Raw genomic sequence first — 22,080 nt, forward strand, 5'->3', positions numbered from 1 at the left:
TAATTTTCATTTAAGAAGAGGGCGCTGTGGTAAATCGAATTTTCTACGAAACCTAGTCCGAATTAGGGTTTCCGGATGGGTTCCATTCCCACTCTATAAAAGCATTGCCTTTTGTCATCATCTAATCATCCTCCTCTCTCACGGCGTCGGCGGGCGATAGAAAGTAAGCGAGCTCAGACATGGAGCAGACCTTCATCATGATCAAGCCCGACGGCGTCCAACGCGGATTGGTTCGTTAAATTCACCCGTCCCTTTGTTTTCTCCTTTTTTTTCGCTTGATTTTCCCCCTTTCTCTGTGCTATTTGATTCGCCAAGACCCAATTTTTACGATTTTTCTCTTCGTTTGTCCACCAGATTGGAGAAATCATTAGCAGGTTTGAGAAAAAGGGATTCTACTTGAAAGGCAAGAGAAAAATATATAAACCACTGTCTTTTCATTTATGTCGTAGAGAAGAAAGTTGAAATTTTTATGGGGAACTTTGTGGCTTGATCAGGGTTGAAGCAGGTGAGCGTGGAACGCTCCTTTGCGGAGAAGCACTACGCCGACCTCTCTGCTAAGCCCTTCTTTGGTTCCCTGGTGGAGTACATCATCTCTGGTCCAGTGGTAGCCATGGTGTGGGAGGGAAAGAATGTTGTGGTCACTGGACGCAAGATCATTGGCGCAACCAACCCAGCTGAATCTGCCCCCGGAACCATCCGTGGAGACTATGCGATTGATATCGGCAGGTGATTTCTTCCCCGATTGTCTTTTTTTCCCCCTTCTTCTTCTCGACATGAATCCTGACAGAGGTTTAGTTAGAGGGTGTTAATGACACGATCTCAATTCTCTGTCAGGAATGTGATTCATGGAAGTGACTCTGTGGAGAGCGCGAGGAAAGAGATCGCTTTGTGGTTCCCCGAAAGCATCTCTGAGTGGCAGAGCAGCCTCCACCCTTGGATTTACGAGTAGAGAATAGAGATGGAAGGATTTCCTTCCTAAGAACCCTTGTAAGATTCAAGGGCATAACCCTGCCTGTTTCAGCTTTTCCTAAGAACCCTAGTTTCATGTTGTGCTTGTGGCTGTAGTTGTGGATCCCCACGAACTGCATGCGTTATCTTCGATGTTATTTCATGTTTGGTGAATCTTATGATACATGGTTGCTGGTTTGGTTAAATCAGGTCTAAAGTTCAACTATCGTATATGCATATGTGACTTTGTATAATACCTCAAACATAAATCTGTAATGTATAGTACACGCAGTCTTGATCAAAATTAAAAAAGAACGTGAAAAATCAGAAGAAACATGATGCACATTCTAAGGGAATAAAATCATGATGATCCTCTAAGAGAATTCTTTCCCACGGTTATAGATCAAACACACACCCTCAAGCTACAGAATTGAACAGGTGAATGTGAAAACTAATGAAACCTCAACTCACCTTCTTAGTGCAGCGAACGAGGGACAAAAAGACACGCTTAAAGAAAAGTGAAGTGGTAATGGATTTAAGCAAGCTGGATTAAAACTCTGAAGGTCTGCTAACAGTTCATGAACTCGGTGATGCAGTGAATAGAAGGTTCAGGATGAACCCAAATGTTATACCGACCAGGCAGGCAAATGCAGCAAAAGTCATGGAAAAACCAGCATCACTTTTGCGACTTCTGCGTTTGTTCAACATTTCCTGAAATTTCAAAAAAAGTTACAAATAACATTTCCTGAAAATATAAATTACAAAATAAGTTGAATGGTTCTTGTTGAAGCTGAAATTCAATTAAGTGAAAATAATAGAAATTAGCGTTTATTTGAGGATGATCAGAGCTTAATGGTTCTTGTTGAAGCTAAATTAATTTATTTCGGTGGATTAGTTATGGTTTATAAGTTGAGTACAGTTTGATTGGGTTAGTGCTGAACCTGAACTCATTTAAAGATATTTGGGTTATTAATCCTTCTCCCTATTCTCAACCATGTAACCCTTTTTTCCCTTTCATGGTGATGACAGTGTTCCTCTCCTCTAGCATCCCTTGGTCTCTCCTATGTGAGTTTTTCTCCAAGGCAACCTCCTCCCCTTATGGATATGGTGAACCTTCCATTCTTTCTATGAATGTGATTTTTTATTTTTTGGGATCTAAAAAATTTTCTTCTATCTCATCTTTAGGTTGGGCTAGGGTTCTACAAGGAGGAAGTTCCCATTGACCTCTTGGGTTTGGACAATTCTTGTGTGTGAGTGTTTGTCTATCCTAGTACTAAGCCTTGTTTCTCATTAGAAATTGGGGTGTTTTGAGATTTAATTCCAGCAGCAACCTTCTTTTCAGTTTTGAATTAATCTTTGCCTAGAATCATCCATGTGGCTTCTTCAATTGGAGAGAGATACCTAGGGTAAGTGTTTCTGATTCTTTGATTCTGTTTTAGACAGGCCTAGCTTGGTGGGGTGAGTCAAATTAATGTACAAGTTCCTAACAAGTGTACATCAACTTTCACAAATTCTGAGATCGTTTGTGAGCTATAGATGAGTAGCAGTATGGCCCTTGGAATGTGCTTAACAGAAAGGAAATAGAAAATAATTTGGTAAAAGGTGAAGTGATAAAAATGAAAGGAAATGACGAACCAATTCCCTTTTGAACTGATGATTTTGATGAACAATAAAATCACGTTCTTCCTTCAACTGTTGCAATGCCTGCATTTGAACATTCAATAGTATCTAGATTAGATGAAAATTGGATAAAAGAGCCTTCACAACATTGTGCTATAAATACCCACTTAGATGCCACATGATCTCCCTTTCATTTAATCCTAGCTGATAAACCAGCTGGATCATACATCTAGACAGGAAGCCCTCACACAATTTCCATGTGAGGCCCCCATTCAATTTAGTTGTCTCAAGACAAATATAAAAGGAACATGTTGATCCAAAAATATTCAAAGAAAAAATTCATGTGCTATTCCAAGATCAACATACACGTCTCATTCTCAATTTCAATTTATATAGGTGACTATATAAGATTTAGTCTCATCAGACAGAATCAAGAATACTAGCTGAGAAACTTGAATTTGTCGATAATTATTGGAGTAGCAAACCATAAGGATAAGGAACATTGACAAATGTAGCTCACCTCATCAGCACTTGAATTTTTCAACACCTGAGGCAAAAAGAAATGAAATCATGTAACATAAGCAATAAAAGAAAGTATAAGAAAACATTTGGAAACAAACAAGGGGACTGGTGAGTTTTACATTAGATGCTCTGCTCTTATAAGAAGTAAGACCAGAGTCTTCTTCCAAATTTTCATATCCGTTTTGCGAGGGGAGATTATAAACAACCCTAAGTTTGAGTTCCTCTATCACCTTGTCACCATCTTTATTGAACTGCATAGATTGAAACTAGATTATATACTCAAAAAACACAACACATTCTTAGTATTAGGTATTAACATAACAAACCAATACGACAAACAAACTCACTGTGTCTTTAGGGATTTCGTCGATATCGTTAGTCGGGGAACCTTAGCACTCTGAATGAGGAACTTATCCTTGCATTGCATATCCGGAGGGAGCTCCTTCTGAGCTTGGAGAGTAACTTCAAAAGTAAACATAAATGAGTAAACTTGCCTAATAACGCAACGCATTCAATCAAAATGCCAATCGCACGGATACCTGTCACGGTACATGAGTCCCAAGGTTGTACCACGCTAGCATTAGGCCGAACAAAATACTTCTTAGGAGACGTCGTTTTCACCTATTCATGGAGCGAAAGAATCAGATCCGATTGTTACAGAGCTCAATGTGAGACAAAATCGAACCCCCTTTCCTCCCACATCGAAGATACATCACCCGAAAAAGCTTAGTCAAGTGTTTCGAATACCTTGAAGGCGACATGGTGCTCCGTGTTGTTGACGACCTTGATATTGCAGGGCGATGGCTTCTCCAACTCAACTATTCATCACGAAATCCGGTATTTAGGGAAACAGAAACGCGAGGAAAACAAAGCAGAAACTGTTCGCTCACCTTCGAAGCTGAGCTCTTCCGGGTAAACGGAGATCATCTGGCCGCCGCCGCGCATCGCTGGATTGGAGGTGTAGCAGAAGAAGAAAGGTGAAATCCCAGTAGGAGGCGGAGTCTATGTAAAGGAAGTCGAAGAAGGAGACGAGATTAGCAGCAGGGGCACGGAAGCCGAAGTCTTGGGCGATCGATCTGGTAGGAGGAATGGAACGGAATGGCTTGTAGCCCAGTTCAGGGCGACAACGACGGCATGACGCACGTTCCTATCTCGCCATTTTTCTTTTTTATCGTAATTTTAAAAATTAAAATGTCCTCGGATTTTTTTTAAAAAATAAAATTATTTTAAAATTATTGTGAAGGTATAAACTAACTAAATATGATTAAATAAAATATTATATATACATCAATGTATAAATCTATAAAAGTTTTAATATTATATTATATACATTCTTACAAATCGATTAAATAATAATTAACACCACAATTTTTTATTAATGACATGAACTGAGCTTAGAAAATGTTACTTGAGGCGAGTTTTGCTATCCTGCGCTCCGCCTCGTACGTACATTTCTGTGCGCTCCCACCCGACCCAGCCCTGCTCCAGCCACTGCCGCATCATCGTCCGACCACTGCCGGTCGCCGCATTACGCCCGATGGACGCGCACCTCGCCGGCGCACAGCCCGACGTCGGATTCCGGCCGAAAAATGGCCGGAATCTGACGAATTTGGCCGAAATCGATCGTTTGGGAACCAATTTTCGGCCGATCGGATTCCGACCACTATCCGGCCTGAATCCGATGCCAGGCGGTGCGCCCGTGAGTCGCGCTTCCATCTTGCCCGGGGCGGCGACCGACGGTGGCCGGACGGCGAAGCGACAGCGGCGGCAGTGGCGAGGGGTCGGAGGAATGCGCATGGGTCACGCAGGATACGGCCCCAGCGTAGCAAATTCGTACTTGAGGCAACACAGCATCAATCCATTCGTGCCAAAAAGCCAACATGCAATCCAGTGATGGATGCAGCATCCAACGTCACAAAAAGTCTAGTTCCAAATCAGAATAAATGAATAAATATAATATAATAAAAATGTAACTTTTTGTCTGGGATATTTACTGTTCACCTGTTCCAGATGCAGATATGAGAATTTACTGAGTTATGGGATACAATCTTGCAGGCCATTAGTCACTTGAAGGTTGAGAGCCGAGGAAGCTTGTCCCTCAAGTAGTACAGCCTCGCCCTGCGTACCTTCCTATGGCTTACAACTTTGATCTCCTTGATGTTAGGCGAGTACCTGCGACATCAGCAACAAGACATAATTTGAAGAAATTCCAAATAAAACACCATCCAATTTGATTCAAGAAGATGATGAGCAAGGTAAGACGGTAAGGTTAGATCCCAAATGAAAGTGCTCAAGAGAAATCACAATTCATGAGCATAAATTCAAAGGAGCAATGGGTGGTTGAGTAGGATTTACTTCGACAAAGAAACAAATCCTGCATACACATTAATATCTTATTTATCACAATTATTTGGGGTTGGCTAAAGGCAAAGAAACAACAATTTAAAATTATGATATAACGAGAAGGAAAGAAAAATTCAGCACTTCAGTTTAACATCTAAAGATATTTTAAGCAGCCAATCAAAATGATCAGAGAAGCATTTCTTCATACTAGATCATTAAGTGCTACTACTTCCTATTAATCTCACAAACAAAATAATTGCAACTGTTACCCATACATTTTTTGAGAGAAAAACTATGTCAACTATGTTGTGTATGAGATGGTGTTACTCATTATGGTTTTTTTTTTTTTTTGGTTGGGAGGAGGAAGGGGGGCATGACATGAAACTTTCCCTTTCATTTCATCTCTCTCAAAATGAATAGTGGTTTACTTGGAATTAAAAGGCCATTCTCTGATCATAAGTCAAATTAGCTTGTAATTCTCCTCTCAAACACTGATGTTGAGTTCACTTGGACAGCTGTAGCAAGGAAAAGCAAAGAAATAAAAACTTTAGAAAGGGAAGTTGAGGATAAAGGAATTTCCACCCAAATCAGGCAGAAATAGAGGGGAAAAGAAGATTAAGCATCCAACAAATGACTTATATCTTTTGTTCTTTGCTTCCATTTCCACCCAACTAAACAAGATAATTAGGAAAAAAATGTTAGTCAATAATACTATTATACTTGGATTTAATCTGTAGAGTAAGCTTATTCAGAACCATGTTAAGTTGCTAAAGTCGTTGATTGTGCGTTCTGTTATTCTACCACTATAGAATAAAATTCTATCAGGTGGCCTTGCAGTGGTCGTGATTCCACATCCTAAACAAGTGAGCTTTGGATCATGAGTGTGTATGGTTTGAGACTACCAAACAATGGTAATCTCCAACCTAATCAACCAGTGCCAGAGACACATGAATAAAAGTAATATCTCATTTAACTTGATCAATTCTAAAAAATCAAATGTAATGCATGTATTTGCCACGTTAGTTTTTATTAAATTAATCATGGTGTTAATGGTTGCAAGATCTATAAAAAAAATAAAAATTCTAGTGCGAGAGTCATTTTGAAATAAAAAAAGAAGACAAAAACTGTAGTGAAACATAATGGCGTATTTCTGTATGTCCTTAAATTAAATATATTCATCAACTTATGAGGATAACAAGTCAAATTACCTTGTACTTTACTCCTAGACACTAATGTTTATATGGACCAAAGAAGGAAAATGGAAAGAAAAGAAATAGAATTATCCATGTCTCTTGTTTACTTGAAAGGAAGTAGAGAAGATTATTAAAGTGATTATCTGATCACTTATCTAAAACGCTAAAGCTTTTAGGAAACGGGGCAATCCTTATATCTGTGTACCTAATAAAGGCATTAATATGATTCAATTCCTTTATTTATGAAACACAAACAGAATGCCATTTTTTCATCCAAGTAAAAAAGATGAATGGAAAACAGTGGTTTCTTTAACTTCAACGAATTAATTCCTCCTTGCTTCCTCCCTTCCATGTAAGCATAGCATAATGCAACAAGAATCCACAAAAGAAAGTGAGAGGCAAAAGCAGAGCACTTACACTGGAAAAACAATCTCGACTCCAACACCGGCAATAATTCTCCTGATGCGAATGGTAGTATGAACACCAGCATTTTGCTTGGAAATAACTATTCCCTTGTAGATGGATAAGCGACGTCGATTTTCTGGAACTTCCTGCAGATGTCATCCGCCTACTGAAACTCAATCCCAAACTTGAAATGGAACTCCACGTTTGCTAAATAACAAAGAATCAACTTTACCAGTTTAATCTCTACTACGTCCCCAGTCCTGATATCCGGCACAGGCCTCTCCAACACCGAAGCCTCGATTGCTCTCTTGTTCAGAATCTACCGGCTCAAAGAAAAAGAAATCCCAACGCAATCACGATAGTAACAGAAGAGAAAGGGGCAAAATTAGGAACTTTACCCCCATTATGTCCCCAAGCTTGACCCTAGGTTTCCTGGACAGCTTCTCGTCGGCTTCCACCACCTCGGAAACTTCCTCCTCTTCAACATCATCCGTATCGATGTCAGCCGAGGTCTCTTCTTCCTCCGAGCTAGCGGCCCTAACGACGACCGCCGCCGTTCCCCTGCTCCGTTGGATCGCAACGGATCCAAAGGTCAAAGGCGGAGCCACCAAGAACGAGGGGAGGGACGAGGAAGATAAGGACAAGCTTGGCGTCGCAGAGCGAGGAGCGGTCGAGGGCAGCGAGAAGAGAGGGCGGAGGAGCGCAGCGGAGGCCATGGAAAAGGAGAGAAGAACCTTATCGCGAGCACTGAGACTGAGTGAGCGGAAGTAATAGATCAAAGCTTCGTCGCGGGCCTACACGGGCCGGATCTTAATGGGCCGTCAATTAAAGCATATTACCTTTTTGTTCTGCTTCATAAACGTATATAAACAATTATCTATCTATTACTATTATATAATAATAAAATAATGGATTTCCTGGTTTTTTTAAGTTTCGTCATCTTCGATTTATAAATTAATCAGTTGAATTTATAAGTTATCTATCTATTTAATTTAAGTTTCTGAAATTTTTTAGATATCTAAAGATCAAGTCACAACTTAATTAGCATGAATTTTTTTAATGAATGATTAATCTAAGAATGCTGGATTGATGGATCATCTATTTTAAATATTTTTTAATTTATTTTAATAGTTCATAAAATTTTTTATGAAATTAAATTAGATGATTCATCTTTAAAAGTAATCGATATAAATTAAATATCTAATATCAACTGAATAAAATAAATTTGCATTCTGATCCGATCCTCCAAGAAAAATATTTTTTAATATGAATAATAATAAATAATCCAATCATTCAGATCTCTCCAACCCAATCGTTTTCAATAGTATTAAGAACGCCTGTCAGAACTAGTCTATCTAGAAGCATCATATTATATATATATATATATATATATATTAAAAATAGGATAAAGGTAAAAAAAGACGTCATTTTTGTATGGAATCATGAAAAGAACGTGCTATGTTTGATTTTTTTTTAATCAACAGAGAGTCACATCGTCTGTAAAATGAGATCTTTATTCTTTAATACGGTTATTGTTATTATCGTGCGTCTAAATTTTGAATAATTACGAAATTATAAATATTATAATATAAAAATATTAAGATAAATAATTCAAAACCACTGAAAAAGTTTTAAATAGTATTTTTTTAGATATAAAATTAGAATACAAACTTTAATTTAATAAATTATGCATTATATCATTTGATCTGAGTCAAAAAAATAATAATAACCTCTCAAAATTAAAAACTAATATTTATGATATAGTAACTATGAAATATTAATATTAAATCTTAAATTTTAAGAGATTATAAATTTTGATTCTGGTTGGATCATGAGATGCATAAATATATCAAATGAAAGCTCGTTCAAAAATCTACAATTGATTATGATGAAATTCATAATGATCGAATTTTCATAAAAAATTCATTTAAAACTAACTAATTTTAGTACTCTTACAATTTTTTTTTATTATAACAGTTATGAAATCATAATTATTATAACTGTATAACAGCTACAGAATAATAACGGCTAGTTTATTAGAATTGTGTAGCAGTTAAGATTTCGTAGCTGTTATAATATGTCCGATTTAAATAAGAGACATGATAATAATGAAAACAATATTGAAGAATAATTATATCATTTTATAAGAGATAAGACACTCTTTTGATAAAAAAAAATTAACATAGAGGCCCCTTTAATTTTTTTCAATTTCATTTTGTTTCCCTTATTTATTTATTTATTATTGTATCTTTCCAAAATATTCAAATATTATTTCAAAATATTAAATAAATTCTATATGGAAGAAAAAAGCAGTAAAGATAAAATTAAAAGACACTTAATAAACGTTTAAAAGTTAAAACAGATAATATTATCAATCAAGATAATTTAATTACCATTCTACTATAAATATGCAATATGATGGTGGTGTGTATATGTAATGGTCTGAAAAAAGGAGTCCCTTGACGCATTAACGCCATTAAGAACTCACAAGCAACCTTGTCAGCCATACATGTTGCTGTCTTAGGAGAAACAACAGAACAGGTAGTTGGCCTCTCACACTGTCACACAGCAGCTCCATCACCATTCCATCCTTTTCCAGAGTATCTCGCTAGCTCGGATCCTGCAGGCGCCAGAATCCAAGAGCCAAAAAAAACTTTCAACCAAATGTTAAACGACAAACAAAGAGACACCTGTGTCGTAGACACTGTCCCACAACTACAATTATCGTAGTGATGTTCCACGAGGAGAAAGAAAATTCAGCAACTTGCAGCATCTTCCACTGATCCTTTTCTAATATGATGCAGGAAGACAAAAGTAAATTACAACTCCAATTATTGCAGTGATGTTCCACAGGTAGAAGGAGAGAAAGAAATGCCACTTCCAATTATTGCAGAGTTAATTATACAGCAGATTTATCAGTCTAATAGGGTGTACAAGTAGATAATAACTTATTAGACGACTCTTATTGCACCCTGAGCAGGTACTTTAGAGAGGTCATGAGGCAGAGGGGGTGCAATCCTGAGCTCCAAATCAGTGGCCCCTGTTGGGATGGTCGATGAAGATTGAATTTGAACCGTCGGGTAGGACAAAGACAATTCGACCAGATGTGGAGGGTACACTATCTTTGTATGTGGCATTTGAGTTGGTATGTCGAGTGTGGGTGGCATATCCAAACTGTTGGAGTGGCCAGTGATAACGACCTGCTCATAACCAAAATTTGCTCTGGGATTAGAACGTGATCGACTAGATGCTACTGTGAATTTATTAGAACAGGAAGATTGCAAATTTGGGACTAGGCTTAGTTAGTACCATGGGACTAGGATTAGGGAGATTTTGAAAGTCTGAAGAAGTCCCTCCGGCTGCAGCTGTCATACCGGTCATCCAGTTATTTGAGAAACTTACCTAGAAAGCAAGAAAAGCAATTGGAACAATTAGATGACATATAAGTTGCTCCGTTGTGCAAAGTATATATTTGATTTGAAAAGAAAACAGAAACTGAGTATGGTAGATAAGACAGTAATATTACAGAGTTATTGGCCTGGCTGAGATGACCATCTTGAACTTCATTATTTTCCTTCGAAGATGATAGAAGAGCTGTTTCAGTGGCAAGAACCTGCAAACATCAGTCACGATTCAGGAAATTAGTGGATCGATTGCGGGTGAGTGCTGCTTTCTCAATTGAAATTCAACACAGAAGGGAGTTGTTAGATTTACTTTATCATTGACCACGACATCAAAGAGGCTGCATCGGCGCTTCTTTTTCCAAGGATTGCTCTGCCTGAGGAAATACTTCTGAGCATGGCTAGCAACTTGGGTTGGAGTTCTAGTCGTGACAAAGTTTCTAGAAATCCCTCTCCAGTCTCCCTTCCCAAGTTTTTTGAGCCCAATCAGGAAGGTCCTGTGCTCCACCTCTGTCCAAGGGACCCCTGTGAAAGGACAGAGCTCATTCTTAGATGTACCAAAGAAACACACAGTATAAATACTAGAGTGTCTAAGTCATTAATATTTTGATAGAAAGGACATTTAGAAAAAGAATAATATACATCAAAATGTTATCTTTCACCCAAGAGACGATAATTTTGCAGGACCTCAATTCTAGAAAGGATATCAGGAGGAACAAAAAGAAATCAAAATTAATGAAAAGCAACCAACGGTATGCTGAGAAATTGACAGGCAACAGCAGAATGCATATGGCACATAAGCATGGGTGATTTTTTATTATTTGTGTTGATCCACCCTTGTAATTGGGACAAACACAGCTTGATTGATGATGTTTATGAATTATGATGAGGATCCACCATCGTCTTAAACTATAACGCAAGAAGGTACCAACCATTAAGAGGATCATCTGTTGGTTAACAGTTTAAACATACAAGTAAAAAGGAATACCAAGTCCATGGTTTTTACACAAATGGGAATCAGAGTGCTTCACTTCACCATCTGGTGGATTGCAGATGTATCCCAGTTCAGATTCAGGTCAAAACAAAATAGAGATAAACAGTCAGGAATATTCAGGATATTGCACGCATCTAAATTTTCAAAAAGTGAGATTATTGCATAGGAAAAAGAAAAGGTTCCCAATAAAGTCAGTGCAGTCGCAGAGAAGGCAACAAGCAATTTCAGATAATAATAACTCTACCAACCCAATCCTGTAACGACTGACAAAGAATCAAAAAAAAAAAATATCAACAGGTAGCACAACCAAGAGATTATTATGCCTAATCTCTTCCCGTAAGAATATGAGCAAGAACAACGAATTAGTTAGTTTAATTCACCTCCACAGAAATATAATCAAATCGATAAGGAATCACAAACCTCAAGAGATTCACCAGATATATCCACAAAATATAACACAAGCAAAGTAGACCAAGATGTGACTTTTGAACAAATCTATGAAGGATTTGCCCCAAATCCAAACACGGTGATAATTCGAGAATACTTGAGTTATGTAGATCATTTCAACGAACCTCTCTTTCTCTCGTGGCTTTTCTTCGTCAATCCGCTTGGGGACGGGAGGAGGCCGCCGTCGGAGTGGTACCCTTGATCGACGAGGACATGATTGGCGGCCGATGAAGCGGCGGTGCACGAAACCAGGTTGCCCATGCTCGAGCTCTTCCTCATCAACTCTTCCTCCATCTCTTCCTCCTCCTCCTCCTCCGCCTCGCCTATACCTTCCCCTTCGCCTCTCGCGTCTCCTCCGAGAATCCTGACCCCGAATAACTTCAAGATCTTCTCGCCTCGCCCTCGCGACCCGTCCTGCGCCTCCATGGAGGAGGCCTCCGAGCGCGAATCTCGAAGCGCGCTCGTACTCTTCCCTCCTTCCTCTCGCGTTTGGTTTGGCCGAGCGGATCGGAGGGGCAGGGGGTCGTTTTATCGACGAGACTAGCTGTTGGTGCCATTCTTCTAAGCCGTCCATCAAGACTGCGCACGAATCACGTGATTCCCCTACGAGACCTGGAGAATCTAAAACGGAATCTGAGCGATTTCGCGGAAATGCCTGCGACTTTTCTACGTAATTACTCTGATGACACTGGTTTGTTTGCTAAACCGGCCGGGAATGTGAACCGTCGCCGAGAAGGCGGTTCTGCTCGGGGAGGAAGTGGCGGCGGAAGCACGTCCAGCTCCCTCTGGCCTCTGCCGCAGCCGACTGGATGATGGTCAGCCCCACGAACAAAGGAAAGGAGGGCTCACTTTGCAGCTTCCTCACATTCCGTAACTCACTTCTTTCGACCCACCTCGCCAGGCGAAGCAACAGGGCAGCCCAGAAGCACTCCATGGCCGCCCTCCTCGGCTCCTCCCGCTACGCGGTGGAAGAAGAAGGGACCGCAGACATGATTTTAAAGACTCATTCCCTCCGATTCCGAGGAGATGTTTATACGATGAGTAGTACATTGTTTCATCCAATAGTTTGATAAATAGCAAACCTTTTATTTTCGAACCCAGAATTCCTCAGAAGTAGCAGTGTAGGTCACAAGATAGAGCTGTAAAGCTTTAATGAAAGAATGGTTCTGAAACTTGTTGTTTTAAAAATTGCCCAAGAAGAGATCGCTCGAACCACGAACATAGGACGAAGTGGCTCCAACTTCTTGGTTTGGGGTTTTTGCAACTCTTGCCCTCGAGATGGCCTCCGCGGAGATGATGGCGCTCGCTTCTCCCAGCGACGAACTCGTCGCCACAACCGTCGCGACCGCAAGCTTTAGATACTGACGGAGTTGGCGGAAAACGAAAGCAGGACGAGGAGGCGGAGGGGAGAAAGGATGGGAAGAAGAAAGTGCTCGTGACGCCGGCGATAAGAAATTTTTTTCCTTTAATTTTATATAAACTTAGCGTTTGACTTTACAAATCAGCGTACGACGAAAAATGACTGACAGGGTGGTCAACAAGTAGAGTTGCAAATCAACTTGCATTCAGATTTTGAAAGACAGACAAAGGAAGTTGACTTTCATTCTTTGTCAACCTTGCATTAGATTCAGAATACTGCTGAATCTGAACAACTTAAGATTCTTGATCGTGCAGGTTGAATTGATCGAAGCTTTCTAAACCTTTACTAGCTAGAAAGAATCTACATAGCTAAGAATGTTTTCTTGCCACTGAAACATTTAACTTTCAGCTATTAGGTAGATCCCCCTCTGCAAAAGTCTAATAGAGATATAACTAACCTTTGTGCAAACTAAGGATAATGTTTAGTAACCTATTAGCAAGTAGAACCTCATTTCACCATATTAGTTTTGGTTTCCCTTAACAAATTAATACCATTGTGGGCGAGAGGAAGTTAATGATAAGAACAAAAAAGCAGATGGCTGACTCAAAATTGATGGGACAAAGCCATGTCTTAATTTATGTCCTGTATGGACTAGCTAGGGACCATGATGACACTGTGTGGGTGTTGGGGTTGAACTTTGTGTCTTGCTTTTCTATTGAGTACTGCCATGCCCTATTCATATATATATATTTGCTGCTGACTTAGCTTGTAGTAGCTCATCACACAAACACTCCCATTAAGACTCATTGATGACACAACAAAACTACACAACTCTGCTGACTGAATGCATGCTCATGTCTCTCCAATTTAACTTTCATTCATTCATTCATTCATAAAGCCTAGGCAGCTTGCTTACTCAGTATCTAAACAAATCACAATATTAATTATTACAAGATGTTTGTATGTCTTTAGATCTTCAACTCTTCGAGCAATGCCTTAATCCAGGGCTCTAATTCTCAATGATTATCATGTCTAGAACTTGATCCCTTTGATCTATCGAACTCCTAGCTCCCCTCTCAAAACCCCTCCAAAAAAAGGGCCTTGTACCTTGGGGACGCCATTAAAATACATACAGATATTAATTGAATGATGATGATGATTTACTGAATCAGAAAACTATAAATTTCTTTTTCTTAAATATCTTGAGTGATAATATTTAAAATTATGAACATAATAATTATATTCTGACTTTGACTAAATAATCTTCCAAATAAACAGAAGGTAGCGCACACAAAAATGTTTTTCACGCTTGACAAACGCGTGGAGGAAATGGAAGTGGACGGGTGCGAGCTAGGTTTGAATAACCTTCTAAGGCCTGGCTTCATTTCGTACTCATTTACATGTTAACCCATAGCGAAAATAAAATACATAATTAAAAAATATAAACATAAAATAAATCGATGAAAATAAAATACACAATAAAAAAATATAAACATAAAATAAATGGACTTATATGCAATATTAAAATTTTATTTGACTCGTCGTCTCGCAAGGCAATTACTCCAAGATTTATTTACCATTATTATTATCTTTCTCAAGTAAAAAAATCTTTTACAGCCTCTTTCTTACAAAATAATAAAAAATAATGTAAATATACAAATTATAAATGAAAATAATAATTTTATATTAATTTTTCTTTTGAATACTTTTTTTTCATTTTGGATTATCTCTTGATGGTAGGCAATGTAATAATATTTCATCTCCAAATCTTTCAAGAATCATCGACATCTTTAAATCTTCATAAAACCCTTTTTATTGAGTTTCTTTCAGACTGAAAATCATCTAACAATCGATTGCTAGACTCCACCAATTGATTGATGCCCTATGAATTCGACCGTTGGTTTGACTTGCAGTTTAACGGTTCAATTTTACCTTAGCAATCGATTGCTAAACACCAACAATCAATTGCTACACAACAACTAATTGTTGCACCTGTCAAACAATTGGTAATCTATATTAATCGATTACAACACATTTTGTATGTTGCTACAGTGTCATCAATAAATTGTTGAAATCAAACAATTGATTGGTAGTCATTTGTTGAATCAGATAGTTCAACTGACTAATTAAGTTGCAAGTCTTCTTTCTCATCTCTTCAATAAAGGTGAAATCTGTCATCCCTGCGGTCCCACACAATCAGTCACACGACCATCTGTGAGGAAATAAATCAAAAAGCTGTAGTTGACTATGTTTACGAGAGAGAGAATTGTCTTGGCTTCGTCGAGATTCAACCAAGTCTGTGCCTATTTAGGGGATCTCAAAATTTGAATTTAGGGCAATCGATTGCTATTTCCTAACAATTAATCGCTATCTCTATTTTAGCCTTTTTAAAGTTAAACTCTCATCTCGTCTAGTATCTGATTGACTTCAACCTACTAAGATTTTTCATTACTCAATATTCGATCAATTTTGACCTATCAGGACATCGTCATTATCTAGCATCGATTACTCTTGATTTGTTAGGACTTCATCCATGTACTAAATATATGATCCTTCATGATCCACTTGGACTTCACACATTACCAACTCTTTATTGGACTTTCTTCATTGTAAGTATTTAGGTCCTCCCTGATCCACTTATATTTTTTCTTACCAATTTCTTGTTAGACTTTCGACCAAATATCCACCACAAAAAAACCTGGATCTAGCGACGGAATTAGAGACGGAATTAGCCACAAAAAAACCTTGATTCCGTCTCTATATCTTAGTGACGGCAAAATAAGTTCCGTCGCTAAGCTGACGTCACACAAGCTGAACCCTAAAATAGCGACGAACATTAAAAATCCGTCGCTATTATCCTAATTTTATCCCGACCCGGCCCTTTTTTCTCCTCCGTCGTCTCTCGTATTTTCTCCTCCGCCGCCGCTCAATTTCCGCCTCCGTCTCCGGCTCTGTCCTCACCGGCGATTTCTTCCCCGGCAGCATCTCCTTCCGGCCATCTCTTCCCCCGTCAACTTCTCTTCCCCGACGGAACTACTCCTCCGGCTTCGGGTAGGCTTCAGGTATCGTATTTATTTCTTAGCCGTTGCCGAGTTTGGTCTCTATTTTCTCAGTGTTAGTCTCTCAATCTTATGCTTCAAGCTTGATAATTTTGATTCGATTCTTTCACGGAGATGGGTTAATCTGAGTGTACCTTCATTTTAAGTAACTTGTCATTGTTAACCTTGCTACTCATGCGGGTGCTTTTTCTGGTTTTAATTTTCTTAACATATCACGCCAACTACCTTCTAACTATCCAACATTTAAAAAAGGTTGTCAGTTTTTCTTGAGAAGTTAGTTTTGCATGTCTTTAGCGTTAATAACTGATGCACCAAACTTGTAATATTTAAAGCTTGAATTCCGTTGTAAGGATTCTTAGTTGGTAATAAAGTGGAATCGATAAAAACATTGATGCTCATCTGAAGTTTTATCCTGGTTATATTTCATGACAGTTTCAAAATCATATCTACTAGGTTAAGCATCAAGCATCCACAGCTAGAGTTGTGGTGACTGGATTATTTTCTAACTGAAAGAAATAAGACTATGCCATTCAAATTCATATGTTAATAGATCTTGGTGTTGTACTACCATCCTTATTTCTTTCTTGGTAGGGGAATTTATATGCATAGGGGAAAACCCTGAAGGTCTGGTATAGATAATGTGATGGCAATAGCCAGCTTGAGGGTGTTGGTCTTGATATGTACAAAGATACAAAGACCGGTTAGTTGCTCTTTCCTACTTGTTACAGCTGTATCTAAGAGGGGCCATATATCCTACTTCAAGTTTCCACCCTCTATTGTTTTATTCTATTACTTTTAGTATGCATATTCTATTGCTTTATTCTGTTACTTTTAGTATGCAGGTTCGAATCCTCAAGAGCAGGTTCTATTGCTTTATTCTATTGCTTCAAGTATGCATGTTCTATTGCTTCATCGCTGTTGAAAAGTTTAACTACTTCCTGTGGCGAATGTTAATTGTGTGGCACCTATCTTAGTGATTAGCGCAATTGTAGGAGTATTTTGCTTGGTTAATCTTAGTGAATTTGTACTCCAATGGTTTTCCTGAGTATTAGGCAAGTGCAATTAAACCATTCTTTCATTATTAACTGTGTATGTAATCCTAAAAAAAAAGTTTCATATCCTGGAAGTGCAGCGATGAAGGCATCTTTTTTATGCTTAGCTACACACATTTTTTAGAACCTTGTGTACACTCTAGATTAACTGCATATCTTAGTTGATACTTGAGAATTTTATTATGTTGATGTAGCTTGTCTTATACTGATCTATTAGTATCATGTTGTGTACAATACCTGTGCATATTTATTTGTATCACCCTGACGATGAAGAGAACTTGATATAAGGAGACTGATGGATTTGTTAAATTTAGGGTGAATGGAAAATAACTTAAAATGGCACTGTACTTCAATCTCTAAACTCAGCTTAGAGAGGCAGGTCTTTTGTAATAGTAAGATATGAAAGAAAAATACACTGACCAGTATGGAGCTAAACAGAAAATAAGGTGGCTTAGCATATAGAAAATTATACTGCAGAACAGTTTGGAGTTAGGTACTCTGTTATTTTATTCATTAACTGTATCTATTAGATGTTTTAGCTTTTGTTTGTCTTTGATTGTGTTTATCAAGTTTCAAGCATTTCTCTGCTTTTTTTCCTGGGCAATGGCTGTCATACCAACACATAATTTTGTCAAACCAATTTATCTCTCTTTTTTATTTATATGCAGATTTATTGTCTATTTGACAATAATAACTCAGGTTCATTCTTTTACAACTGCAGGTTCGAATTCTCAAGTTGCTGCCTTAATCTCAAGAGCAAAATCCTCAAGTTTTTGGTGATCTCGTCATTGTCTGTGTCAACTTTGTTTCAACTTTGGTGATGTCCTAGTTCAAGTGATGACTGTTTCACTGTTAAACCTGCTTTGTTTGTTTTTCTGATGGAAGGTATATGTATTGTACTCAAAATGTGATACTAGACACATAAAAAATCTGTAGACATGTGTGATGTTTAATTTTGTTATGAATTGTATTTTGATATGTGACGGATTTTATTATGTATTAATGAAATTTGTAAATAGTATTTTGTTATGCAATGTTTATTTTGTAATTTGAATTAAACAGGGAAACTGGAAACTGGAAATTTTGATATGTGATACAATTTAGAAATTTGTTTTATGATATGTAAACAGGGAAACTGGAAATGTGATACAATAAAATTTTTTTAAAAAATTAATAAAATCTAGCGACGGAAATTTAAAAATCCGTCTCTAAATAGAGACGGATTTTTAAAAATCCGTCTCTAAATAGAGACGGAAATTTAAAAATCCGTCTCTAAATAGAGACGGAAATTTAAATTTCCGTCTCTATTTAGAGACGGATTTTTAAATTTCCGTCTCTAAATTTCCGTTTATATTTCCGTCTCTATTTAGAGACGGATTTTTAAATTTCCGTCGCTAAGTAAACTACTAACTTTCACAGAGTTGGGGCCGAAAAATTAATATTAGCGACGAAATTTTAATATTCCGTCTCTAAATTTAGAGACGGAATTTTAATAATCCGTCTCTAAAATATAGCGACGGAAATTTTTAGCCGTCGCAAAAGTTAGAGACGGAAAATAAATTCCGTCGCTAATTCTAGAGACGGAAAATAAATTCCGTCGCTAAGCTGACGTCAACGACCAATTTTTACGCGACGGGTTGTTTCCGTCTCTATTCCGTCGCTAAGTCAGGTTAGCGACGGAATAGAGACGGAAATATTCCGTCGCTAGAACAGGTTTTTTTTGTTGTGATCTAATCAATCGCATTCCATTTAGATTTTTCTTTCACAAGTCAAATATCTGATTAACTATAATCCACTTGGACTTTCACCATCTCCAATCACTAAGTGTACGATCAACTTTAATCTACTTAGATTTTCTCTTCTCGTCAAGCATTTGATCAACTTGACCTACTTTCTCTTTACTTAAATACACACTATTTACTCAATCATACTAATTATGTCAAATATTTAATCAATTTTAACCTACATGAGATCTTATTCGACCAATTAATATATAAATTAAATATCAAAATCTAATTCAAAGTTAACTCGCACCAATAGTAGTGACAAAACAGGAAGGGCGTAGCAAACATTTTGGAAAAGAAATAGGTAATCACAGTTTAGGAAGAAAATAAAATTTTGTTTTATCACAAAAATTTTTATTCCAAATTCATGCAAAGCATTTATTTTGCCATAGATAGTTATAAATGCAATAAAAAGAGAGAGAGAGAGGGAATATCTATTTGCTAATCTTTGAAAAAAAAAAGAGTAGGAATGACGAACCCAAATATTGTCTTGTTTACTACTTGAATCCTAATCTAATCTAGTAAGTATATATGCACTGTCCAAACTTGTAGGGTTTGTATATAGATATATATTTCATCTGGGAGTCTATTTGATATTTGATTTTCTATTTGATATTTAATTTTTTTTATCTGCATCTTGTTGTGAGATATCGACGATACTGAATCATTTAAGTCAAATAAAATTATTTTTTATCGCATTGCTAATAATATCGTGGCCCTGGCCATCCTCTCTACTATCACTCAAAGCCCTCCTAATCTCTTGGCCATTTGAGCTTCTCTTCTAAACTTAATAAATTGGTGTACTACTTTTTCCTTAAGAAAAGAAAACAAGTTCATTAAATTTTATAAGGGAACTTTCCTTTGAAATAAAGCCTTTTTGCATTTTTCTAAAAAAAGTAGCTCATCTAATATTGTGATTCACGCGTCAACTCTCATTAAGAGTCAATATAATAAAAAAAAAAGTCTTATAAATTGTCACTTCCCTATCGAACAAGTTATCACCAACACAATGGTTTGAAATTCTCATGTGGTCTAATATTTCAAAGGAAAAAAAGGTCAAAATTAACTCATTAATTTTATTGTGTAACGTTAAATCGATCTTTTTGTATGTTTTATATATTTCTAATCTATTCTAGTTTTCAAATTGTGCATGTTAAGTAGGTAAAGTGATAACGATTAGAGTGAGCTGAGCGTTGAGCGGGACAATGCATCCTTAAGATGATGACCGGGTGGTTGCCATTGCCAATTTGGAGTCGATTGTTAAGAGTAAGGACAAAGGGTTTGATGGAGGGGTAACATATAAGGAGTCGAACTTCAATGAATCATAATTTTAGATTCAGAAATTAGAATGAGACACAGTCGGATGCGTTTCGAAACTCTTTCAAAGACCCGTACCAGCCCACTTTCGACCCCATCCAACATTGTTTAGTGCTCCGTCCGCGCTTCCGAAATTCTTTTTTATTATTTATAATAATTTTTTATTTTTTTTTACTTTGTCAAACTAGAGTTTTGATTTATAACCTATTTATAAGCATGTTTAGTCGTTTATTTGGCAAAACCTAGAACAGCGCCGATGCGACCTTCTACCCATTTTTCCAACTTATCGAACTTGTATCTCTCCTTAATTCTCCTCCAACCTTCTGTCTACGGAATAATTGTTATTCTGTTCGACGTCAGGTTGGATTGAGTTGCACTCCATTTCATCCATTGTCATCCTCATTTATTATATTAATCTTCATCTTCATCTTTATTCTCATATCTACATGATCGAATATATGTTTCATCTGGATCATATATCTTTTATATTAATAATATTTTTTATTCCATCTAATTACTATTATTTAAAAAATATATTAGAATTAACATCATATTTAAAAAATATAATTCAATAAAATTAAGCTAAGAGCATCCGCAACGCTGCATTAATCGGTGTTAATAACATTACAAGAAAGATAAAAAATGACGTGGCACATGAATGCGTTCAATGTTTTGAACACGTTCATGTGCAGTGAGGTGGGCCAGCCTCTGGCTGACCCACCACATACATTTTTTAAAATTTTTTTAGTGTTATAATACGATAAACATTGCAGATGGTCTAATAGGGAGAGAAATTAAGAAGGAGAAGGAGAAAGAGAAGATTATATTTATTTTATTATTTTTTAATGAAAAAAATTAGTAGATATATATATATATATATATATATATATATATATATATATATATATATATATATATATATATATATATATATTAAAATTTAATGTATTGGGAGTCAAATATGACTAATTTTATTAGATCCATCTTCGTATCCGTATTTAAAAATTCTTATATTTGATTATTTAATCAGATAAAAAAAATTTCTTTATATTATTATCCATTTGGATCGGATATTAAATTTATTCGAAGAAAATTATCATCCCTAACGCACCCACACTCGGTAAACATGAAAGAAGATAATTCTTTTTCTCTTCTCTACTATGCTCTCCTCCCATGTAAACTAGGCGGTGGAGAACTCAAATGAGGGAGGGTCCGAATTGTAATATTGAGTGAATTACAAGCGTTTGAAAAGAAAAAATTGGTAACAAAGATGAAAAACAGGGGCAAAAATGAAAACTGCCCTCGTATAACAAATTCCACACCAACTCATTGCAACAACCTGATTTATGACTCACCCCGATCGGAATTAATTAATAAATAAAGATAATAAATGAAAATTTTAATAAATAAATAAATAAATCGGAGTTAAAAAAAAATAAAGGTGTTAAATAACACCACACAACTCTCGCTCTAAAGAGTCAATTTTACATAATAAATATTATTATAACGGATAATAATCAAGTTTTGATGAAATTAAAATTTTTTTATAATGATTAATTATAATTTTTTGATTTATTTTGATTTATTTTTAATTAAATAAAAAGAGTCAATTTCTTAAACTAAATTTTATTATGA

At 36.7% G+C, this 22,080-nt stretch overlaps 2 protein-coding genes, 1 long non-coding RNA gene and 2 pseudogenes across 3 annotated transcripts; 2 read left to right on the plus strand and 3 right to left on the minus strand.

The window, feature by feature from the left end:
* Nucleotides 1-137: 137 nt before the first annotated feature.
* On the plus strand, nt 138-1,154 carry LOC141838549 (nucleoside diphosphate kinase 1). Its single transcript, XM_074726055.1, has 4 exons — nt 138-230; nt 355-403; nt 495-726; nt 835-1,154. Exons 1-4 carry the CDS (start codon nt 180-182, stop codon nt 947-949), a joined length of 447 nt encoding a protein of 148 aa, XP_074582156.1. The 5' UTR covers nt 138-179; the 3' UTR covers nt 950-1,154.
* Nucleotides 1,155-1,459: 305 nt separating this feature from the next.
* LOC141841638 (vesicle-associated protein 2-1-like) lies at nt 1,460-4,214 on the minus strand (annotated as a pseudogene).
* An 820-nt stretch (nt 4,215-5,034) lies between these two features.
* LOC141840989 (large ribosomal subunit protein bL19cz-like) lies at nt 5,035-7,754 on the minus strand. The gene is made up of 4 exons (XM_074729106.1): nt 7,430-7,754; nt 7,264-7,350; nt 7,044-7,177; nt 5,035-5,262 (listed from the first exon to the last, which is right to left on the minus strand). Exons 1-4 carry the CDS (start codon nt 7,745-7,747, stop codon nt 5,154-5,156), a joined length of 648 nt encoding a protein of 215 aa, XP_074585207.1. The 5' UTR covers nt 7,748-7,754; the 3' UTR covers nt 5,035-5,153.
* Nucleotides 7,755-9,842: 2,088 nt separating this feature from the next.
* On the minus strand, nt 9,843-12,430 carry LOC141840149 (uncharacterized; annotated as a pseudogene).
* Nucleotides 12,431-16,236: 3,806 nt separating this feature from the next.
* LOC141837644 (uncharacterized) lies at nt 16,237-18,245 on the plus strand. Its single transcript, XR_012602554.1, has 3 exons — nt 16,237-16,295; nt 16,884-16,992; nt 18,066-18,245. It is a non-coding gene; the product is annotated as an uncharacterized LOC141837644 (long non-coding RNA).
* The last annotated feature ends 3,835 nt before the right edge of the window (nt 18,246-22,080 follow it).

Source organism: Curcuma longa, chromosome 11 (assembly GCF_044706935.1).
Source record: "Curcuma longa cultivar G26 ecotype Majalengka, Jawa Barat chromosome 11, ITB_CL_G26_1.1, whole genome shotgun sequence".
In the NCBI taxonomy this organism is placed as follows: Eukaryota; Viridiplantae; Streptophyta; class Magnoliopsida; order Zingiberales; family Zingiberaceae; genus Curcuma; species Curcuma longa.